The 23380-nt window shown below is 40.3% G+C and overlaps 1 protein-coding gene across 2 annotated transcripts in view; it reads left to right on the top strand.

Annotated features, from left to right (window-relative positions):
• The window catches only part of adgrb3 (adhesion G protein-coupled receptor B3), a 320254-nt gene that overhangs the window by 226099 nt on the left and 70775 nt on the right, over window positions 1-23380 (top strand). For both annotated transcript variants that reach the window (XM_053619086.1, XM_053619087.1), the window contains one exon: window positions 8638-8713. In XM_053619086.1, the coding sequence (XP_053475061.1) occupies window positions 8638-8713 (76 nt within the window). The remainder of the gene's footprint in view (window positions 1-8637; window positions 8714-23380) is intronic.

Below are 23380 nucleotides of genomic sequence, written 5' to 3' on the forward strand. Positions count from 1 at the left end.
ACAATGATCCAAAACATGCATCAAAATCGAAACAAAAATGGTCTACTGACCACAAAATCAAGGTCCTGCCAGGGTCATCCAAGTCCCCTGACTTGAAACCCACAGAAAACTTGTGGGGTGAACTGCAGAGGTGAGTCCACCAGCATGGACCTCAAAATTTGAAGGATATATAGAGTTTTGTTTGCAGTTGTTTGATATCCATGAGAGCAGAGTATTTTTGTACATTTTTTTTAACAAAAGATAACAATAAAGACAATTTTTCACAGCCTTCTTTGCTCATTTTTTTAACAAGGATGCCAATATTAGTGGAGGGCACTACACAGGTGGGTGACAAATTCAAAGAAAAACTGGTGGCTCTGTTATCCTGGGAGAGACATTTTGCTGGCATGGTTTTGATCCCCTGTCCCCATAAAGGGTTAGACAGTGTTCACCACCACCATCATCAAAATGCTAATTGAGGGAATATCTATGAATTGTGTTCAAGTTTCTAAGACTTGTAGAATCTGTACCAAGATGTGTTGAATCTGTTATGGTGACTTTTGGTGGCCCATCACCTAAGATACCTTATGTTGGTTTCTCCTATAGTTTGCCATCTGTCCGTCAGCTTCGTTTTGCTAGTGCTCACTTGTTTTGCCTTTGGTAGTGCTCTGGTTGTGGTTGTTAGTCCGCTCCCTATTTTCTTTGTGATTATTCTGGTTTTTTAAACCGTGCCTGTCCTGACTCTGAGCTTGATCTGCCCTTTGATATCTGTTGTCTAGATTTGTATATATAGTGGGAGAAATAAGTATTGAACGCGTCAACATTTTTTTTCAGTAAATATATTTCCAGTTAGGCTATTCACATGAAATTTGCACCAGACGTTAGTATTAACTCAATAAATCCACTAATATAAAGAAATCCGAACATTAAAGTCCATAAATGAAGTTATGTGTAATAAAGTTGAATGACACAGGAAAAAAGTATTGAACACGTTAACTGAAATTTATTTAATACTTAGTGGAGAAGCCTTTGTAAAGATGCTTCCTGTATGATTAAATTAATTGGCCGCAGTATTCACCTGTGATTTTTGGGCCATTGTTCTAAACATACAGTGCATCCGGAAAGTATTCACACTGCTTCACTTTTCCCACATTTTGTTATATTACAGCCTTATTCCAAAATGGATTAAATTAATTATTTTCCTCAAAATTCTACAAACAATACCCCATAATGAGAACATGAAAGAAGTTTGTTTGAAATCTTTGCAAATTTATTTATTTATTTATTTTAAATAAAAAAAAAAAAGCACATGTGCATAAGTATTCACAGCCTTTTCCATGACACTGAAAATTGAGCTCAGGTGCATCCTGTTTCCACTAATCATCCTTGAGATCTTTCTACAACTTGATTGGAGTTCACCTGTGGTAAATTCAGTTGATTGGACATGATTTGGAAAGGCACACACCTGTCTATATAAGGTCCCACAGTTAACAATGCATGTCAGAGCACAAACCAAGCCATGAAGTCCAAGGAATTGTCTGTAGACCTCTGAGACAGGATTCTATCGAGGCACAGATCTGGGGAAGGGTATAGAAACATTTCTGCAGCATTGAAGCTCCCAATGAGCACAGTGGCCTCCATCATACATAAATGGAAGAAGTTTGGAACCATCAGGACTCTTCCTAGAGCTGGCCTCCCAGCCAAACTGAGCGATTGGGGGAGAAGGGCCTTAGTCAGGGAGGTGACAAAAAACCCAATGGTTACTCTAACAGAGCTCCAGCATGTCTCTGTGGAGAGAGGAGAACCTTCCAGAAGAACAACCATCTCTGCAGCACTCCATCAATCAGGCCTGTATGGTAGAGTGGCCAGATGGAAGCCACTTCTCAGTAAAAGGCACATGACAGCCCACCTGGAGTTTGCCAAAAGGCACCTGAAGGACTCTCAGACGAAGACAAAGATTGAACTCTTTGGACTGAATGGCAAGCGTCATGTCTGGAGGAAACCAGGCACCAGTCATCACCTGGCCAATACCATCCCTACAGTGAAGCATGGTGGTGGCAGCATCATGCTATGGGGATGTTTTTCAGTGGCAGGAACTGGGAGACTAGTCAGGATTGAGGGAAAGATGAATGCAGCAATGTACAGAGACATCCTTGATGAAAAACTGCTCCAGAGCACCCTGGACCTCAGACTGGGGCGAAGGTTCATCTTCCAACAGGACAACGACCCTAAGCACACAGCCAAGATAACAGAGGAGTGGCTACAGGACAACTCTGTGAATGTCCTTGGGTGGCCCAGCCAGAGCCCAGACTTGAACCCGATTGAACATCTCTGGACAGATCTGAAAATGGCTGTGCACCGATACTCCCCATCCAACTTGATGGAGCTTGAGAGGTCCTGCAAAGGACAATGGGAGAAACTGCCCAAAAATAGGTGTGCCAAGCTTGTAGCATCATACTCAAAAAGACTTGCAGCTGTAATTGATGCCAAAGGTGCTTCAACAATGTATTGAGCAAAGTCTGTAAATACTTATGTACATGTGCTTTTTTTTTTGCTTTTTATTTTTAATAAATTTGCAAAGATTTCAAACAAACTTCTTTCACGTTGTCATTATGAGGTGTTGTTTGTAGAATTTTGAGGAAAATAATGAATTTAATACATTTTGGAATAAGGCTGCCACATAACAAAATGTGGAAAAAGTGAAGCACTGTGAATACTTTCTGGATACACTGTATTGTCTTTAAAGCTTGTTCAATTGGATTAAGTCAGGTGATTGACTGGGCCATTCTAATACCTTGATTTTTTTTTTCTCTGAAACCAACTGAGAGTTTCCTTTGCTGTATGCTTTGGATCGTTGTCCTGCTGGATGGTCCACCCATGTCTCATATTCACCATCCTGGTGGATGGCAGCAGATTCTTCTGGCAGTACCATGCGATAAAAAACAGCCCTACACCATGATGCTTCTACCTCCAAACTTCACTGTTGGTATAGTGTTTTTAGGTGATGTGTAGTACCATTTCTTCTCCAAACATGGTGTGTAGTATGATAGCCAAAAAGTTAAATTTTTCTCTCATCTCACTACGTTATACTCTCCCAGTATTTCATAGGCTTGTCGAAATGAGTTGTAGCAAACTTAAAACGAGCTGTAACATGCCTTTTCTTTTGTAAAGGAGTCTTGTGAGGTGAGCATGCATAGAGGCCATGGCAGTGGAGTGCATTGCCTGTTGTTTTCTCTGTGATGATGGTACCTGCTGCCTCCCATTGTTTCTGGAGCTCTTTCAGAGTGGTCCCTGGCTCTTGGGCTACTTTTCTGACTATTCTTCTGACTCCCTGGTCAGAAATCTTGTGAGGGGGGCCTGTGCATGGCCGGTTGATGACGGAGTGTTGTTGCTTCCACTTGCAGATAATGGCCCTAATGGTGCTTACTGGAAGATTCAGAAGTCTTGAAATACATCTGTATCTGATTCCATCAATATGTTTTGCAACAATAAAGTTGCAAAGGTCTTGGGAGAGCTCTTTGCTTTTACCCATCATGAGATGTTTCTTGTGTGACACCTTGGTAATGAAAAGTCTTTTTATAGACCATCAATTTACTAAACCAGCTGATATTATTTTGCACAGATAGGAGGTATAATTATTTACTGATTTCAGCTTTTTCCTTGCCTTACCTTGTCTTGGAGAACTGCTTTTTCTTAGCATGTCCAATACTTTTTTCCTGTGTCATTCCACTTTATTACACACAACTTTATTTATGGACTTTAATGTTGTGAATGCTTTATATTTCAAGATTTCTTGAGTTAATACTGATGTCTGGTGAAAATTTCATGTGAATAAACTCATTGGAAATATTTTTACTGAAAAATGTTGACGCGTTCAATACTTATTTCCCCACTGTAGGCACATTGCTGTATTTTTTTTGTAAATAGCAAATAATGTATATGTTCACCAGTAGTAGTAGTTCTGTTGGGTGTGAGTTTTTGTCTCTGATTTTGGTAAGAGAGTGTATTAAAGCTAATTGTCTTTCGTTTATGTTTTTCTTTTTAAAGAGCTAGTTAAGTTAGTTTCCCTTAATTAGCGATTTTTCTTTGGTGTTTTTCCCCAGTTTATCTGTGTATACTATGTGTACAGCACATGTATAGACCCTGTAAATACCACTCTCTCTGTCTCTCTCTCTGTCTCTCTCTCTCTCTCTCTCTCTCATATAATATATATATATATTAGACGTGAACCGATACTAAATTTCTCAGCCGATACGATAACCGATTATTCAGAGTGATCTCGGCAGATACCGATACCGATAAATAAAAACTTTAATCTCTCCATTTGAACAACTTGTTTCACAGTAACTGGTCTCATAAACAAAAATCACATTGCTCAAATTAACATTAACACATTAATTCAATTCTGAAGATTAAAGTAAGATTTCTTAACTTATTGAATGTTATTAATTCATATTAACATTGACTGAATTCTAAAAAACCTCCTGTTAGGCTTCACATTCACTCACCACAAACAAAAGCATTTCTACTTCATCACAGACATCAAACTGGTAATATATAGGCCTAATATAAACTTGTTTTTGATAATATTAACTCATATTAATATTAACTGCATATGAAACATACTAGTCTATAAATATATTTTTCTGTGCAATGTATGCTATTTTTTTTGTCACTCATCTTCATTCAAACCTTCCAGCGGTGTACTCGCCCTTTAATTCACCGCGAATGGCACGGGAACAGTTCAGTAGGCATGCGGGGTGGGGGGGATTAGACTCGACGCCACTTCACTGCTGCTACTTCTGGTGTAAAATTTTTGCAGTGCAGAGTTTAGAGATTAAAAACTGCAGTTTTGTCATCATTCCACACAAGAGACATCTTTACACACAGCACAAAATCGATGTGTTTTCTTGCCCTCTTTTGATTGACATGATATAATCGTCTCTGATCATCGGATGTTTTTAAAATATCGGCCGATAGCCGATAACGGGAAAAATAGCCTTTACGTCTATCTATCTATATGTGTGTGTGTGTGTGTGTGTGTGTGTGTGTATATATATATATATATATATATATATATATATATATATATATATATATATAAAATCAGCTGTTTGCGACGAGCAAATCAGACAAAAGCAATTGAAATAGTTCAACACAGTGAATGCTTCAAGTGGTTTCCCCAAATTCAATTGAAAATGTAACTTCTAATGATTTCAACAGTTTCAAAATTATTCAACACCCTGACAACTGGTGTTGTCTCAAGCACACCTCATTCAACTAATCATTAGTTTCACCAGGTGTGCTTGAGCTGGAATACATGAAATACCTGAACTGGCTAGGCTCAGAAAATATATGAAATACCTGGACTGGGCAGAAAAAGGAAGCTATTAATGACTGCAACCAGATTTCTGAGAAGGCACGTTCTGAAAAACCCTTGAGTGACTACAAAAGACCTGCAGCACGATTTGGTGGCAACAGCCACTGAGGTTTCAATGAGCACAATAAGGGGTGTGCTAAAATCAGAAGGTTTCCTTGGCAGAACTCTAAGATGTACACCACTACTGACCCAAATGCACAAGAAAATTCGGCTCAAAATCATATGAATAAGCCACAGTAATTTGGGGGTTCTGTTCTGTGGAGCAATGAAACAAAACTGGAACTTTTTGGCATGATGGATCAGCGGTATGTCTGGAGGAAGAAGAATGACAAAAGAACACTCTGTCCACAGTCAAGCATGGTGAATGGCTCAGTGAAGCTCTGGGGCTGCTTTGCATCCTCTGGCACTGGAAAACTGCAGCGTGTGGAGGGTAAGATGGATCCATTGAAGTATCAGAAGTCCTAGGAGAAAACGTCATGCCATCTGTGAGGAAGCTGAAGCTTTGGTGTCATTGGACCTTCCAACAGGACAATGATCCCAAGCATACCTTAAATTCCACCAAAGCTTGGTTGCAGAAGAAGTCCTGGAAGATTCTACAGGGCCATAACAGTCACCTGACTTGAACCCCATAGAAAATCTCTGATGGGATTTGAAGAATGCGGTTGCAGCACGCAAACCCAAGAATATTACTGAACTGGAGGCCATTGCTCATGAGGAATGGGCTAAGATTCCTCAGGAACACTGCCAGAAATTATGCATCTCATTTGCAGCAGGTCATAACAGCAAAAGGGTGCTCTACTAAGTACTAAAGATGCTTGTCATGCAGGGGTGGAACAATTTTGAAACTGGAGAAATCATTATAAGTTGCATTTTAATTATTTCAATTGATTATGTTTGATTTGTTCATTGCAAACAGCTGAAAGTCTGTAAATTTTGACAATAAACCTGATTTGCAATGGGAGTTGAATAATTTTGAGTGCAATTGTGTGTGTGTGTGTAATATATATATATATATATATATATATATATATGTGTGTGTGTGTGTGTGTGTGTGTATGTATGTATGTTTGTATGTACCGTATCTCACAAAAGTGAGTACACCCCTCACATTTTTGTAAATATTTTATTATATCTTTTCATGTGACAACACTGAAAAAAATGACACTTTGCTATAATGTAAAGTAATGAGTGTGCAGTTTGTGTAACAGTGTAAATTTGCTGTCCCCTCAAAATAACTCAACACACACAGCCATTAATGTCTAAACCACTGGCAACAAAAGTGAGTATACCGCTAAGTGAAAATGTCCAAATTGGGCCCAATTAGCCATTTTCCCTCCCCGGTGTCATGTGACTTGTTAGTGTTACTCTCACACTCCCTCATACTGGTCACTGGAAGTTCAACATGGCGCCTCATGGCAAAGAACTCTCTGAGGATCTGAAAAAAAGAATTGTTGCTCTACATAAAGATGGCCTAGGCTATAAGAAGATTGCCAAGACCCTGACACTGAGCTGTGGCACGGTGGCCAAGACCATACAGAGGTTTAACAGGACAGGTTCCACTCAGAACAGGCCTCGCCATGGTCAACCAAAGAAGTTGAGTGGACGTGCTCAGCGTCATATCCAGAGGTTGTCTTTGGGAAATAGATGTATGAGTGCTGCCAGCATTGCTGCAGAGGTTGAAGGGGTGGGGGGTCAGCCTGTCAGTGCTCAGACCATACGCCGCACACTGCATCAAATTGGTCTGCATTGCTGTCGTCCCAGAAGGAAGCCTCTTCTAAAGATGATGCACAAGAAAGCCCGCAAACAGTTTGCTGAAGACAAGCAGACTAAGGACATGGATTTCTGGAACCATGTCCTGTGGTCTGATGAGACCAAGATATACTTATTTGGTTCAGATGGTGTCAAGCGTGTGTGGCGGCAACCAGGTGAGGAGTACAAAGACAAGTGTGTCTTGCCTACAGTCAAGCATGGTGGTGGAAGTGTCATGGTCTGGGGCTGCATGAGTGCTGCCGGCACTGGGGAGCTACAGTTCATTGAGGGAACCGTGAATGCCAACATGTACTGTGACATACTGAAGCAGATCATGATCCCAGCATGTACTGCAGCATGATAACGACCCCAAACACACCTCCAAGATGACCACTTCCTTGCTAAAGAAGCTGAGGGTGAAGGACTGGCCAAGCTTGTCTCCAGACCTAAATCCTATTGAGCATCTGTGGGTCATCCTCAAACGGAAGGTGGAGGAGCACAAGGTCTCTAACATCCACCAGCTCTGTGATGTCATCATGAAGGACTGGAAGAGGACTCCAGTGGCAACCTGTGAAACTCTGGTGAACTCCATGCCCAAGAGGATTTAGGCAGTGCTGGAAAATAATGGTGGCCACTCAAAATATTGACACTTTGGGCCCAATTTGGACATTTTCACTTAGGGGTGTACTCACTTTTGTTGCCAGCGGTTTAGACATTAATGGCTGTGTGTTGAGTTATTTTGAGGGGACAGCAAATTTACACTGTTACACAAGCTGTACACTCACTACTTTACATTGTAGCAAAGTGCCATTTCTTCAGTGTTGTCACATGAAAAGATATAATCAAATATTTATAAAAATGTGAGGGGTGTACTCGCTCTTGTGAGATGCTGTATATGTGTAAGTATATATATATATATATATATATATATATATATATATATATATATATATATATATATGCATGTTTATATATATGTATGTGTGTGTATATATATATATATATATTATATATATATATATATAAAATATACACACATACATACATATGTGTGTCTGTATATATATATATATACATATATATATATATATATATATATATATATATATATATACACACACACACACACATTATATCACCTTTTGTGAGCTACTCTTGTGTGTCTCATTCCTGTTTACTTCAAACACCACATACTATTCACTCCACCTTACTTTACCCCGTGCTTTTATTATGCTGTGCGACCTAACCCTAGACTGGGTTGTAACAGTATTTTTTAAAATACATAATAGCCTAAGAATGATTTATGCAAGGGTTTTTAAAATATTTTTTAAGTCTCTTTAATCTGATATAATTTGATACAAATTTTATCTGGTTCTACGTTTAATCTGTTTCCTGTAAAATAATTCTAAAATAATCCCACAGGTAGGTTAAAGCAAAGCCTTTTCAAGCAAATGAGCCTTAAATTAAGCTCATCGTGATCACCATTATGTAATCTAGTACCATAATCTAACCAGATATTGTTTTACCAGATATGGATGGCTCTCCTGTTTTCATTCTTGGCACAGTCCTCTACAAGACACTAGGACTTATGCTACCTGCCCCAAGGTAAGAACTTCCTGAGTTGTTTAAACAAGACTGACAATTTATGTATTGTGTGATACAGATGATGTTGCACAGACTTTGTTTTTCTGGTGTTAACTTGGTGCTGACAGTGTAAATTAATTATGCATATTCCACAGAAACACTTTTGTAGTGATGTTCTCCACTGCTATGTGTAGCTATATTGTACAGCCTGATTATCAAATTACATTCATAATAGTGTATATGTAATTCATAAAAAAAGACATGCTTGAAGCTCCCTATTAGAGAAGTACTAACAATGCCAGCTGCTAATAAATTGGAATGCATTTACAAGCAACACTTTTCCAATAATCTAGTTTATAAATAGTATGTATTATCTTTGATGTGTCATATATTGTAGATACTGTGCTGTGAAAAAGTATTCTGATTTCTTTTGTTTTTGTGTATATCTCATACTAAATTGTTTCGGAAATTATAACAAAATCTAAGATAAAACAAAGACAACCTAAGTAAACACAAAATACAGTTTTTAAATAATGTCATTTATAACCGCGGATGCTACAGAGGCTACATTCTGCTACTGAGGACGACCCCAAGCAGTGCAGCTTGGAGATTGCTGAGGATGGTGCTGCTTGAAGTACTATGGAAATGGTTTTGGACCTCAATTTCACATGAACAGTTACGCTGTAGTGCTGGAACTAAGGTTGCTGCTCTGACCTTAGGACTGCAATTACCACATACAATTTTGCACTCAAGTCTCCTTATTAGTCTCTTGATTCGTTCAACAAAACAGACTTCATATAAAAACCCTAATGAACTTCCCTTTACTTTCACACTATCCTTTGTTACCCAGATGAGGATGGATTCCTTTTTGAGTCTGGTTCCTCTCAAGGTTTCTTCCTCATAACATCTTAGGAAGTTTTTCCTTGCCACCGTCGCCACCGGCTTGCTCATTAGGGATAAATTCACAAAAGTGAAATTAAAATTCTGTATTCTGTGTTTATATGTTTCTGTAAAGCTGATTTGAGACAATGTCCATTGTTAAAGTGCTATACAAATAAAATTGAATTGAACTCCCAAGGACTGTTCAAATTATTGCACAATTGCTCTAACACCACATGTGTGTAAAATTCTCTTGAAAATCATTCAGCGAAGAAAGAGCATAGTTGTAGAAAGTGAGCTGCCAAACCCGCTGGTTTGACACCATCAAATCAGACATGGACATGAACATCATGCAACTGACGGAAGCAGTCAGGAATCATGACGCATGGAGGGAGCTGGCCTACGAAGTCGCCAAGGGTCAGGCACGACTAAATGGCTAATCATCATCAGTTATTAAATCCAAAAAGTTATCCTATACTAACTAGGCCTGTGTGAAAATGCATTTGCCCCCATAGTTACTAATTCCTCAAATCTATGAAACTGCATTCAAAGTGGGGTTCAGCTGGACTAGATGCAACTAGACCTGATCACTTCAAACCCTGTTCAATCAAATCGACACTTAAATAGAACTTTTTCAACAGCATGAAGTTGGTTAAAAGGTCTTACCCAGTAACACACTATGCCAGAATTGAAAGAAATTTCAGAAATGATGAGGAAGAAGGTGACTGAAATACATCAGTCTGGGAAGGGTTACAAAGCTATTTCAAAGGCTCTGTGACTGAACCACAGTGAGATTCATTATTTCCAAATGAAAAAATCTGCACAGAAGTGAACTGTATTCCAGAATTCCTCCAAGAGCACACCAACTATTCGTCCAGCAAGTCACAACAGAGCCAAGGACAACATCAGAGGACCTACAGGCCTTTCTTGCATCAATAAAGGTCACAGTTCATGACTCCACTATCAGAAAGACACTGGGCAAAAATGGCATCCATGGAAGAGTGGTGAGGCAAAAACCACTGCTAACCCAGAAGAGCATTAAGGCTCATCTGAAATTTGTACTAATACACCTTGATGATCCTCAAACCTTTCTGGGAGAAAAGTGGCACTGTTTGGAAGACAGGGGTCCTGTTATATCTGGCATAAACCGAACACAGAATTCCACAAAAAGAACATCATACCTACAGTCAAGCATGGTGGTCTAAGTGTGATGGTGTGGGGATGCTTTGCTGCTTCAGATCTTGAGCAACTTGCACTAATTGAGGGAAACATGAATTCTTCAGTCCGTAAGTTGTAACTCAAGCGCAATTGGATTATGCAGCAAGACAACGATCCAAAGCATAGAAGTTCTAGTCCTAGAAGTAAGTGAAAGATTGATCTCCAGTTATCGGAAGCATTTGGTTGCAGTTATTGCTGCTAAAGTTGGCACAAACAGATATTAAGTTTAAGGTGGCAATTAGATTTTCACACTGGTAATAGGTGTTAGAAAACTTCCTTTTTTTTTTTTTTTGCTTCATTAAATAAATAAATATGGTATTGTGTGTTTACTCAGGTTGCCTTTGTTTTATGTTGTATTTCATTTGAAGCTCTAAAACTACTTAGTATGAGATATACACAAAAACAGGATAAATCAGGCAAATACATTTTCACAGCACTGTAAGTCCTTACCTGCTATATACTAGTAACTCCCATTACATTTTAAGGGAAGGGATTGTTAATTTTTTGCTACAAATTGCTACCAAACTTACCAATTGTTATCTGTTTTTCTCAGTAATGTATTCTTGGACAAAAGTACATGTCTAAAGATGTGCTGGTCTTCATATGTGTAACTGTGAGCTGCAAAATTATTCCAACATGAGTATGAGTAGAGAAAGTTATATATAATTTCCCCTTTAAATGTTCTTTGTGAATAATATATACTGTACCTGGCTGATTAAACTAACTAGTAAACAAAGGCAAAACAAATTACAAAAGGGAAGAAATGGTTTGTGGTGCAGTGGTATTGTTTCTTAGTAATTCTCAGGAAAGGATTACAATCTACTCTCAATTAAAAAAATGTGGTGGCATCATGTTACTTGTTTAAAAAATTCACAAAAAAAACCTGGGCCAAAATTGGCTCATGCAACAGGACAATGAACCCAAGCACACCAGCAAATTGACATCTGATTGTCTGAAGAAGAAAAAAAGCAAGGTGTTGGAATGGCCAACACAAATCAAAATCCGGACCTCAACCCCATTGAGATGCTGTGGCAAGTTCTTAAGAGAGCTGTGCATAAACAAATTAACTCAAACATCAATAAACTGAAGCAATGTTGTGAAGAAGTGTGAAGAATATTTCTCTGAAACGATGTGGGAGACCAATAAACTCCTCCAGTAAATGTTTACTTCAACTTATTGTTGCTAAATGTCATTCTACATGTTACTATTTATAGGGTGTACTTATTTTTTCCCACCTGGTCTCTGTTTACTTTCTTTTTCTTATGACTGCATGTTTTGGGAAAAACATAAACACCAGGTTTACAATTTTCTCTTTAGTTGACAGGTGAGATCCCAATGAGTAGTGTGGTACCAGTCACTTCCCATCATTGTTCCTTATCTAGCTTATGATCTGACAGGCACCATGCCCTCTGTATTTGTGACTCAGTCTGTCTCTGTATAGAGACATATACAGTGCTCTCTACTAATATTGGCACACTTGGTAAATATGAGCAAAGAAGTCTTTGAAAAATTGTCTTTTGTCTATTGTTTAACCTTTTGATCTTTTGTTTAAAAACTTCACAAAAATACTCTGCTCTCATGGATAGCAAACAATTGCAAACAAAACACAGGTTTATCAAAAGAAATACCTTTGTTAAGTATAGGTGTGCAGCAATTATTGGCACCCTTTTTGTCAATACTTTGTGCTACCTCCTTTTGCCAAAATAAGAGCTCTGAGTCTTCTCGTATAATGCCTGATGATGTTGTAGAATACATGGCAAGGTATCTGAGACCATTCCTCCATACAGAATCTCTCCAGATCCTTCAAATTCTGAGGTCCACGCTAGTGGACTCTCCTCTTCAGTTCACCAAACAGGTTTTCTATGGGTTTCAGGTCAGGGGACTGGGATGGCCATGGCAGGACCTTGATTTTGTTGTCATTAAACCATTTTTGTGTTGATTTTTATGTATGTCTTGGATCATTGTCCTGCTGGAAGATCCAACCATGGTCCATTTTAAGCTGCTTGGCAGAGGCAGCCAGGTGTTCATTTAATATCAGTTGATATATTGTAGAGTCAATGATGCCATGTATCCTAACAAAATGTCCAGGTTCTCTGGCAGAAAAACAGCCCCAAAACATTAAAGATCCACCACCATATTTAACCATGGGCATGAGGTACTTTTCCCATATGGCTACCTCTCTGTGTGCGCCAAAACCACCTCTGGTGTTTATTGCCAAAAAGTTCTATTTTGGTTTCATCTGACCATAGAACCCGATCCCATTTGAAGTTCCAGTAATGTCTGGCAAACTGAAGACTCTTGAGTTTGTTTTTGGATGAGAGTAGAGGCTTTTTTCTTAAAACTTTCCAAACAACTTGTGGTGATGTAGGTGGATTGTAGTTTTGGAGACTTTTTGACCCCAAGATGCAACTAACTTCTGTAATTCTCCAGCTGTGAACCTTGGAGATTTTTTGGCCACTCGAACAATCCTCTTCACAGTGTGTTGAGAAAATATAGACACACATCCAATTCCAGGTTGATTCATAACATATCCAGTTGCCTGGAACCGGTAAGGTTGGAGAATTCATGGCAAAGGAAGTAAGACCATTCCTCTATACAGAATCTCAATAGTTCCTTCAAATTTTGATACTGGTGGACTCACCTCTTCAGTTCACCCCACAGTTTTTCTATGGGTTTCAAAGTCAAGGGAGTGGGATGCTTGAGGCTTTTTTTTTGGCAACTCGAAACATCTTCTTCAGTGTGTTGATACAATATAGACACATGTCCTCTTCCAGGTTGATTTATAACATTTCCAGTTGACTGGAACTTATTATTGCCCTGAAGGTGGAAAATAGGCATTTTCAATGCTTTTGCTATATTCTTATAACCCCTTCCCATTTTGTGGAGCTCAACAACCTTTTGCCACACATCACAGTGATATTCCTTGGTTTTACCCATTTTTATGAATGACTAAGGGAATTTGACCCATGTGTTATCTCACATTTATACCACTGTGAAACAGGAAGTCATGATTGAAGCATTTCCTGTTCCTAGTCACCCAGGTGTACTGAAAAAATGTAAATATCAATGGAAATATACTTCAAATATCCATCCATCCATCTTCTATACCACTTATCCTACAGGTTCACAGGGAACCTGGAGCCTATCCCAGACTATATTGGGCACAAGGCAGGGTAATTAGTCATTGTCATGAATGACTAAGGGAATTCGACCTATGTGTTACCTCATATTTATACCACTGTGAAACAGGAAGTCATGATTGAACAATTTCCAGTTCCTAGTCACCCAGGTGTACTAAAAAAAAATGTAAAATATCAATGGGAATATACTTCAAATATCCATCCATCCATCTTCTATACTGCTTATCCTACAGGGTCATGGGGAACCTGGAGCCTATCCCAGGGAACAATGGGCACAAGGCGCGTTAAACCCTGGATGAGGTGCCAATCCATTGCAGGGCACAATCACATACACATTCACACACACATTCACACACTACGGACACTTTGGACATGCCAATCAGCCTACCGTGTCTTTGGCCTGGGGGAGGAAACTGGAGTACCCAGAGGAAATCCCCACAGCACGGGGAGAACATGCAAGCTCTGCACACACAGGACAGCAGTGGGAATTGAACCCCAAACCTTGCACCCTACTTCAAATATATTTTTCTCATATGAATTAATAGGGGTGGCAATAATTGTGGCACACATATATAATTAACCCTTGTGCATCCTTATGGACATTTTTGTCCTTTTAATTTTTTTTTTTCTAACATTTTGTTTGTGTTAATACAAACAGCATACTTTTTGTAAAAGGTGGGTATTTTTTATTGGAATTTGAATATTTCACCCTCATTGGCTTTTATAAATCTATTTTAAACTAGATACACAAAATAGTTACACTCGGGACCTTAAGGACAAAAATGTCCCCTTTGAAACCCATTCAAACTGCAATATTTAATCCCTGTGACGTTTAAGCATAAAATCATCGACAAGGTTTCAAAACATTTATTTAAAAAAAGAAATTCTGAAATGTGCACTATTTTCTCAGGTTTAGCCTATGGAAAATACAGGTGGAACTTTAATATATTCTAGATTCATGACACATAAAGTGTCATTTTTACAGTGTGTTTTTTTTTTTTTTTTTTTTTAAATCTGAGACTGTTTAAAAAATATGTTGTTGTTAATCATTGACATATCAAAGACTGTAATAATCAAAGAAAAAAAATCTGCTTTGCATTTAGTATATAGAAAATAATTACTTTTTAATTTTCTTTTTTCATTAAAAAAAACAACATCTGTGGCTTTATATAAACAAACCAGCATTTAAAGGGTTACAATTCTGAAAATGTTTGGTAATTATGATTAGAACTGATGTTGGTAAAAAAAAAAAAATGCACAAGGGTTAACAAATAAGGTTTTTTTTATATAAACCTATGGTGTTTGCAATTGTTTGATATTCATGAGAGCATAGTATTTTTGTGAATTTTTTAAACAAAAGATCAAAAGCTTAAACAATGAAGACAATTTTTCCACAGCCTTCTTTGCTCCTATTTACCAAGGGTGCCAATATTAGTGGAGGGCACTGTAGGTCCTATGTAAAAATACAGTTGGGTGCAAAAATTTGCACTCTCACCGAAAGTTTAACTAATCCCACACATTCCAACAGAAAGTTTAACCAATCCCACCCACTCCAGCAGAAAGTTTGACCAATCCCACCCACTCTCCAGAAAGTTTGACCAGTCCTGCCCACTCCTGCAAAAAGTTTGACTGATCCCACCCATTCCTGCAGAAAGTTTGACCAACATCCATGAGCAGAGTATTTTTGTGAATTTTTTAAAGATCAAAAGGTTAAACAATGAAGACAATTTTTCCACAGCTCCTATTTACCAAGGGTGCCCATATTAAGTGAGAGCACTGTAGCTTATGTTAAAATAAAGTGCAAATATATAGTGTAGTAATAGTATCAGAGCAAACACAAAACTTCAGTCTGTCCCCTTGCAAAGGGAACGAGACGATGCGTGAGGTCCATACTCTGGGAAGCACCCTTGCGCGTGACCGGTATCTGAAGCTTGTGTAAAATCATGCCTATTTATAGGCCTGCCATGATCAGGTAATGTGGCAATTAAGCACGTTGCATGATATAAAAACAGCACTTGTGAACCATGCTGTCAGCCTTATTATCTTCAGCAAGACTGCATGTCGGTCTTATGTGTAATGCTCTCAAAAAGACTCTTCATTTCCTCTTTATCTTTTCAACAAAAATAATATATTTACTTTTCTGTCCCTTTAAATAAAAGAGTGAGAAAAGTACGAGTGAGAGAGAATTCAGGAAGTGTGTTACACCTTGCTCCCGTTTCATCACGGGCGGAGGACTGTCACACTTCTGTGTGAAGTGTCTAGGGGTGGGGCAGGCCAGGACAACCCTCGAGAGGTCTGATTGTGCGCATTGTGAACGCCTTACAATCAGGCAGCTCCGCTCGCGGCTCGCTCTCTTCTTGGCCGAAGGGAGTTGGGTTTCAGAGCCTTGCGGATCTGGGCCGGACTCTGCTGAGGCAGCCAGAGCCGGAGACGAGAGCTGCTCTATCTCTTTCTCTGTCTTCTGGGTCCGGCTCTTCGCCGGATTTTGGAGCCAGCATCGCGACTCCTCCTTTTGCTATGGAAAGCCAAAAAAATTTAAATTCCTCTCTGACTCCGAGGAGCCAATAGGGTGTGCTAAAATCTGAGAGCAGCTCTCCAGCATATAAAGAGCTGCTTGAAGTGATTACTAGATGAGCTTTTTTCTCCCCAGTGAAAATAAATCTCCCTAACACTGCAGAAAACTCCCCCTTTTTCCAGGTGCATGACAAAATATAACGCTTCTGGGGAAAACCATACATATTTATAACCCCGCGATGTCTGATTATTTGGCCATCATGGGGAACGAACGGCATGGCTATTTAGCTATGCCGAAGGTGGAGGAGGGGCTTGCGACCTACCTCTCTCCATCGACGGCAGGTAATTTAGGGGGGCCGGCTTTGCCATCCAAGCCATATAAGGCCATTGTGGCATTGGTGGGCAAGGCCTATGCAGTAGTGGGTCTTGCTTGTGGGTCACAGGCCTACCAAGCAGACCTGCTTAGTCAGCTTGACATACGGCGGCATTCAGCCAGTTCCTTTCCTGTTGTGTCAAGTTCACACAGGCATCCACAAGTGGAGCCCAGGCCAGCACTAGTGTGGGGGAGGCACAGAAGGCGAGTGTGATGGCCTGCCTGCCTTCAGACAGCCAGGGGAACCAGGCGGCCACAGTCGCAGCCTGCAACTAGGCCTGATCCGAGAATGGTCATAAAGGCCAAGCAGACAAAGGAGGAGCCGTGGAGGGACGTATCAGGGGACATGAGTTTGTTAGGGCAGTTAGCCCCCAGTACTGCCGTAGAGCTTCCCCTAGCCAAGGCTGTCCCAAGTTTTCAGTGTTCTCTGGTCAGCAAGCTGTCACAGGGCAACGAAAATCTGATGCTTACTCTCCAATAGAATGTAGAAAAGTTAATGTCACTATAAGACCATCTGGCAGCATGGAAACTACTGCCAAATGTGTCTCCAGGGGTTCTGTCTACTGCTGAAAAGGGTTATCGGATCCAGTTCAGAGCTCGACCCCTCAAAGGTATGCTCATCACAGTAGTCAGCACAGACCAGAGAGCTACGCTAGTGCAGGAAGTAAGACCCCTCTTGGACAAAGGGGCCATAGAACATGTACCCCGTTCCTTGAAGGAGGGAGGTTTTTACTGCCGTTATTTCCTGGTCTGCAAAAAAGATGGGAGTATGCGGAGACCGTTTCAGTGGTGGCTGAAAAGTCGGGGGTTTTGTACAAGGAAGAAACCTCCTGAAAGTAATCAGTGTCACCCGGCGATGCCTACATGCTCTGAGAATTTGGAGGTGTCCCTGCTTTCTAGCCTTGGGTCAGACTCTAGGGGTGTCTCCTTACGGGCTTACAGGTCTTAGATGGCTGTACAGATGCTCACAGTCTCTGGAGTGGCACTTATCTGGAGTGGCATATAAATCACCTAGAAATGTGGGCCATTTTTCTACCACTGAAATTCTCTCTTCCGGATTCGGAATTCGGAATTCGATGGAGTAGGACACGAAGTTGGAGGCTCCTGCTGATTTCGATTAAAATTGTAATTAATTTGCGCTTTTCGGTCATACAATATATTTTGACTTATTCTACTCTGTTTCCTTGTTTGCAATTTTAACTTTTTGGCACGTTAAAATGTCTGGAAAGAGCACGAAAACCCGTGGTAGCATTCAGACACAACTGAGGCCAAGTGTGCGTGTCGCGAGCGAGCCTCCTTCTCCCCCTGTATCCACATCGCCGAGCGGTGACCCTGACTTCGCCGTACTCAGGCTTGAGTTGCTGGCTTCACTGAGGAAGGACGTCGCCGATATTTTTAAAAAGGAGCTCCAGAAGCTCCAGGAGGCTCTCGGGGGTGCGCTGTCTACTATCCAGCTTGACCTGCAGGCCGTGAAAACACAGCTGGCTAGTGATAAAGTTGCTACTGAGGCCACCATATCAACACTGAAAGGTACTGTTGGGGAAATGGAGCACGCTCTCTCCAGCTGCACCGATGACATAGTTCATATGAAGACTACTATCGAGTCTCTCACTGCGACTGTGACTCAATTAGAGAATAAATGTGAGGATTTGGAGTCGAGGTCACGGCGCAATAAAGTTAGGATAGTGGGAGTTCCAGAGGGCGCTGACACCTATACAATTGCTGCTGTAGCGGCTTTGTTAAAAGAGGCATTTGGTCTAGAGAAGGAGCCGGTTTTGGACCGGTCCCACCGGACCCTTCAGCCGAAGCCCAAGCCTAGTGAACGACCACGAGCTATTGTGTGCAGATTCCACTATCACAGTGACTGTGTTGACATTTTACGCCGTGCGAGAGAGATCCAGCGGATTAAAGTGAGGGATTTGACCATCTCTGTTTTCCCTGACTACATAGCCAAGACAGCCTGGGCCCGGGCTGCATTTAACGAGGTTCGGCGTCAACTTCGTGATATTGAGGGCGCTCGCTATGGAATACTTCACCCAGCTCGGCTTCGCATTACATATAACGGTGTTCAGAAGGACTTTATTTCAGCGGAGGAAGCAGGAGACTATGTTAAACTCTTGATATCGGGGTGAATTGCATCATCTACACGGCGGAGTCTTTTTCGCTCTTCTATTATTTTTATTTTTTGCACTCGGCCTTCCAGCTCTACAGAATTCGGATTTTTGAAGATATTGTCGTTGTATTACTCCACCTAGATTTTGTGGACTTACTCCTCTTAAAATTTACTTCTGTATTAATGTGCTTCTCTGTTTTGATGCTCTAACCAGGTTAGAGTTTCTGTTTATTTAATTTTTTTAGTGTTATCTCCTCGGCTTTAAGTGCTGGACTGTTATATTATTTGTTACAAGTCTTTAAAAGGTAAGGACATTATATTTATTATTGTGTGCAGACTGTTTATCAGTCTTGGTAATTTTGTTGGTTAGTCCAGCTTACTCTCCGAGTTGTTTTTACGTTGTGGACAACGTACGGTTTTTGTAGGATACACTGCTGTCTCATTTGTTTATGGAGACTTTGGGTGTGTGTGTGTTTGGAGGATTGTGAGAGTAAGCAGAACATGCCAATGCTTTGAAGGATGTAATGTTATTTAATTGCGAATCTGTTTTTAGAGGATTTAAACCTAACATGGTGAAACAAATTATATTATAGAATTCAGGCAATTTTACTGGGGTTATCTCATACAGTGTAGCAAGTAATAATCTGGAAAGACCTTTGTAATACCACAGTCTAAAACTGGATTTAAAGAGAAGCAAATTAGTAAATGAATCACATGTAAATGAATCATACGTAAATGAATCACATGAAAATGTATCACTTGAATATGAATCTCATGAATATGAATCTCATGAAAATGAATCACATGTAAATGAATCATACGTAAATGAATCACATGTAAATGAACCATATGAAAATGAATAAATAAATTAAAGACAGAAATTCCTCAATTGACTGGTCACCATGTGTTAGTTGTGACAGACAACACAGTGGTGGTCTCATATATCAGCTATATATCAGATTATGTTCGCGCCCCCTGTTCAGGCAGACACAACTAATTCTTCTCTGGGCAGAGGGAAAGTTTGTCAGTGAATGCGATGTACATTCTGGGCAACTGGAATGTGGGGGCAGACATCCTGTTGAGGCAGGGGCTGAGGCCCAGGGATTGGAGGCTCCATCCACAAGTGGTGGAGTCCATATGGCGGAGGTTCGGCCAAGTGGAAGTAGATGTGTTCACCTCCGAGGAGACAACATGCTGCCTGCTGTGGTTTGCCCACACTCCTCCCACACCATTGGGGCTGGACGCCATGGTGCACATGTGGCCGAGGTTACATCTGTACTTTTTTCCCATGATCGCTCTGCTTCCACAAGTTCTAACGAGAGTTCGCCAAGACTGTCTATGTCTGCTGCTAGTAGCACCTTATTGGCCAGCTCAAATATGGTTCTCAGAGATAATATCCCTGCTAGACGCCACTTCTTGGGAGATTCCCATCTGCAGGGATCTACTGTCTCAAGACAAAGGGCTAATTTATCACCCTCGGATGGAACTATGGAAACTGTGGGTCTGGCCACTGAGGGACACCAGCTCATAGATTCTGGTCTCGCAAATGAGGTCATACAGACCATGTTGAATGCTAGAACACCATCCACAAGGAAATTGTATGCGCTCAAGTGGTGACTTTTTGTCTCTTGGCGTGAGGAATGTCAGCTAGACCCAGCGAACTGCACAATAGCTACAGTCCTGGAGTTCTTACAAGGACGTTTCTCAGTTTCTCAGACGTGGCTCCTTCTATAATCAGGGTCTACGTGGCCGCCATTTTGGCCAGCCATGCCCCTGTTGATGGAGCCTCTGTAGGGAAACATCCTCTAACTTCGACGTTTATGCGTGATGTCAGGCAGCTGAGGCCCATCTGCAGACCACGCATGCCTTCATGGGACCTATCTGTGGTCTTGGAAGGTCTGTCAGGTGCCCCATTTGAGCCCTTGGAGTCAGCCTCAGAGAAGCTTCTGACTCTAAAGGTAGCTCTTCTGCTGGCCCTGGCAAGTGAGTAGGAGATCTACAAGCTATCTCTGTTGCCCCTTCCTGCCTTGACTTTGCCCCTGGATTAGCCAAGGCCTTCCTACATCCTAGGCCGGTTTATATTCCTAAATTGCCAACGTCTGCTGCCCAGCCAGTAGTGTTGCAGGCTTTCTGCCCTCCTCCATTCCTCATACAAGAGAAATTGCACCTACTGTGTCCAGTAAGGGCTCTCTGTACCTACGTCCAGTGGCATAAGTCAGAGCACCTGCTGGTCTGCTTTGGTGGCAACAGTAGAGGTGATGCTGTGTTGAAGCAGCACATCTCTAATTGGATAGTGGAAGCAATTTCTATCGCTTATGAGGCACGTGGTCTAGCTATGTCACTGGGCATAAGGGTTCATTCCACTAGGGGTGCCGCCTCCTCAAAGGCTTTGAGTGTGCTGCAGCAGGGTGGTCTACACCACACAAATTCATTCAATATTACAGACTGGATATACAGTCCTCCCGGGGCTCGAGTGTCTTGCATTGACCCTTGGGCTCAGATCTCTTTATACAGGCCATACCCTCAGTATGATGGAGTGGGTATTGTCATTCCCACAGCGTGGAGCGTACGCAACATTGAGTTCCCTTTGAAAGGGAATGTCTGGGTTACGCATGTAACCCTGTTCCCTGGGAAGGGAACGAGATGTTGCATAGCTTTGTCATACTGGGGCATGCCTGTGAATTGCGTCTTCGCTTCAGATAATAGAGGCTGACGGCGCGGTTCACAGGTGCTGTTTTTATATCACGGGACGCGCTTAATTGCCACGTCACCTGACCCTGGCAGGCCTATACATAGGCATGATGTTACACAAGCTTCAGATTCCAGTCACGCACAAGGGTGCTTCTCACAGCGTGGAGCTCACGCAATGTCTCGTTCTTTTCTCAGGGAACAGGGTTAAATGCGTAACCCAGACATTTTCTTACAAGCATACTATTTATTCCAATTTTGTCTAGAAGTATAGAATTCCACAGATACTATGTAAAGTAGTAATCTTTAGTATACTTAGTACATGTTCTTAAATGATCTGTATTATTATACTGTTAAAAATGAATTGTAAAATTTTTAAATCTACATAAAATGTAAAGTATTTTAGAAGACTATAAAAAGTTAAAGCTTCACTATGTGACCAAAAGTGGGGACTTACCAATCACATTCATACTTTGAACATCCCATTCAAGATTTTGTCTCCACCTTTGCTGTTATAACAGCATCCACTCTTCTAAGAGAATGGCTGTGGGGATTTGCCCATTCACCCACAAGACCATTACTGAAATCAGGTAGTTCTTAGGCCCCTTAGTTCCAGTGGAGGGGAATCTTAAAGCTACAGCATGCATAGACTTTCTGGACTATCATGTGCTTCTAACTTTGTGGCAACTTTGTGTAAAAAAAAAATTATAATAACTCTCCCTGTTATTAGCATGCAATATCAAAGACTTTATCTACATTACACAAGATATAATGTTAAACCTCCACAGTTTATGGCCCTTGGTAGCCAAACAAGGTACAGGGCCAGCGCCACACAGGGCACATCTCAAACTGCTTGATATTGTTGTAAGTAGTAAGCTGCCCCATTATATGTAGTAACAGATGGTGGTGTTCCTTTTTCACATGTAATGTTATATATTAGAATGTAATTTAGGTTGATGCACAAAACTCTTCACTTATTGCTACCAATGACTAAGTCAAAATGATGAAAAGGGCTCAGAGAAGTGTACCATTCTAGTGCCACATAAATAAATTGTATTCGAAACACTAAGCTCTCTATAACCTATGGGTAAAGTAGTAGATCCTCCAAATTTTATGCTTTAAAAAATGTACTAAATTGTGTCCAATGTTTGTAAGGGTGCCTTTTAATTCATTGGTGACCTTAATGTAGAGAATGCATGGTTCCTAATTTTTGGTTCCAATTGTTCAGGAAAGTCTCAGAGGAACTGGATTCCTTTTTTGTTTCTGTTATGAGTAGAAAATAGAAAAAAAAAAAAACAAGCAGTCATTATGTTAAATGGATGCTTTCCAATAAACACTATTAATGGAACTTAACACCCAAATGTATATTATTGAACATTGTGCTATTATTATTATTATTACACTATGGGATCAGTTTTGTTGATACTGTTTTCATATATCACATACAGACAGGGTTGGGAGGGCTACTTAAAAAATGTATTCTGTTACAGTTACAAATTACTTCATAAAAAATGTAATCATTAACATAATCCAAGTATCACAATATGAAAGTAATGTAATCGGATTAGTTTTGGATTACTTCAAGACCGTATGTGTAAATTAAGTCAAGAGAAAAGCAATATAATCTAAAACTTTTACTTAGAGCTTATTTTAAATGTAAAAGCATGTTCAGTGTTTGGATTTATTTTTATTTAAAAAATTAGCTGCCTTTTTATATCATGCCATAGCCTCTCTTTAAACTATCTGTCCATAATCTTTATTCT

This window comes from Ictalurus furcatus, chromosome 29 (genome assembly GCF_023375685.1).
Source record: "Ictalurus furcatus strain D&B chromosome 29, Billie_1.0, whole genome shotgun sequence".
In the NCBI taxonomy this organism is placed as follows: Eukaryota; Metazoa; Chordata; class Actinopteri; order Siluriformes; family Ictaluridae; genus Ictalurus; species Ictalurus furcatus.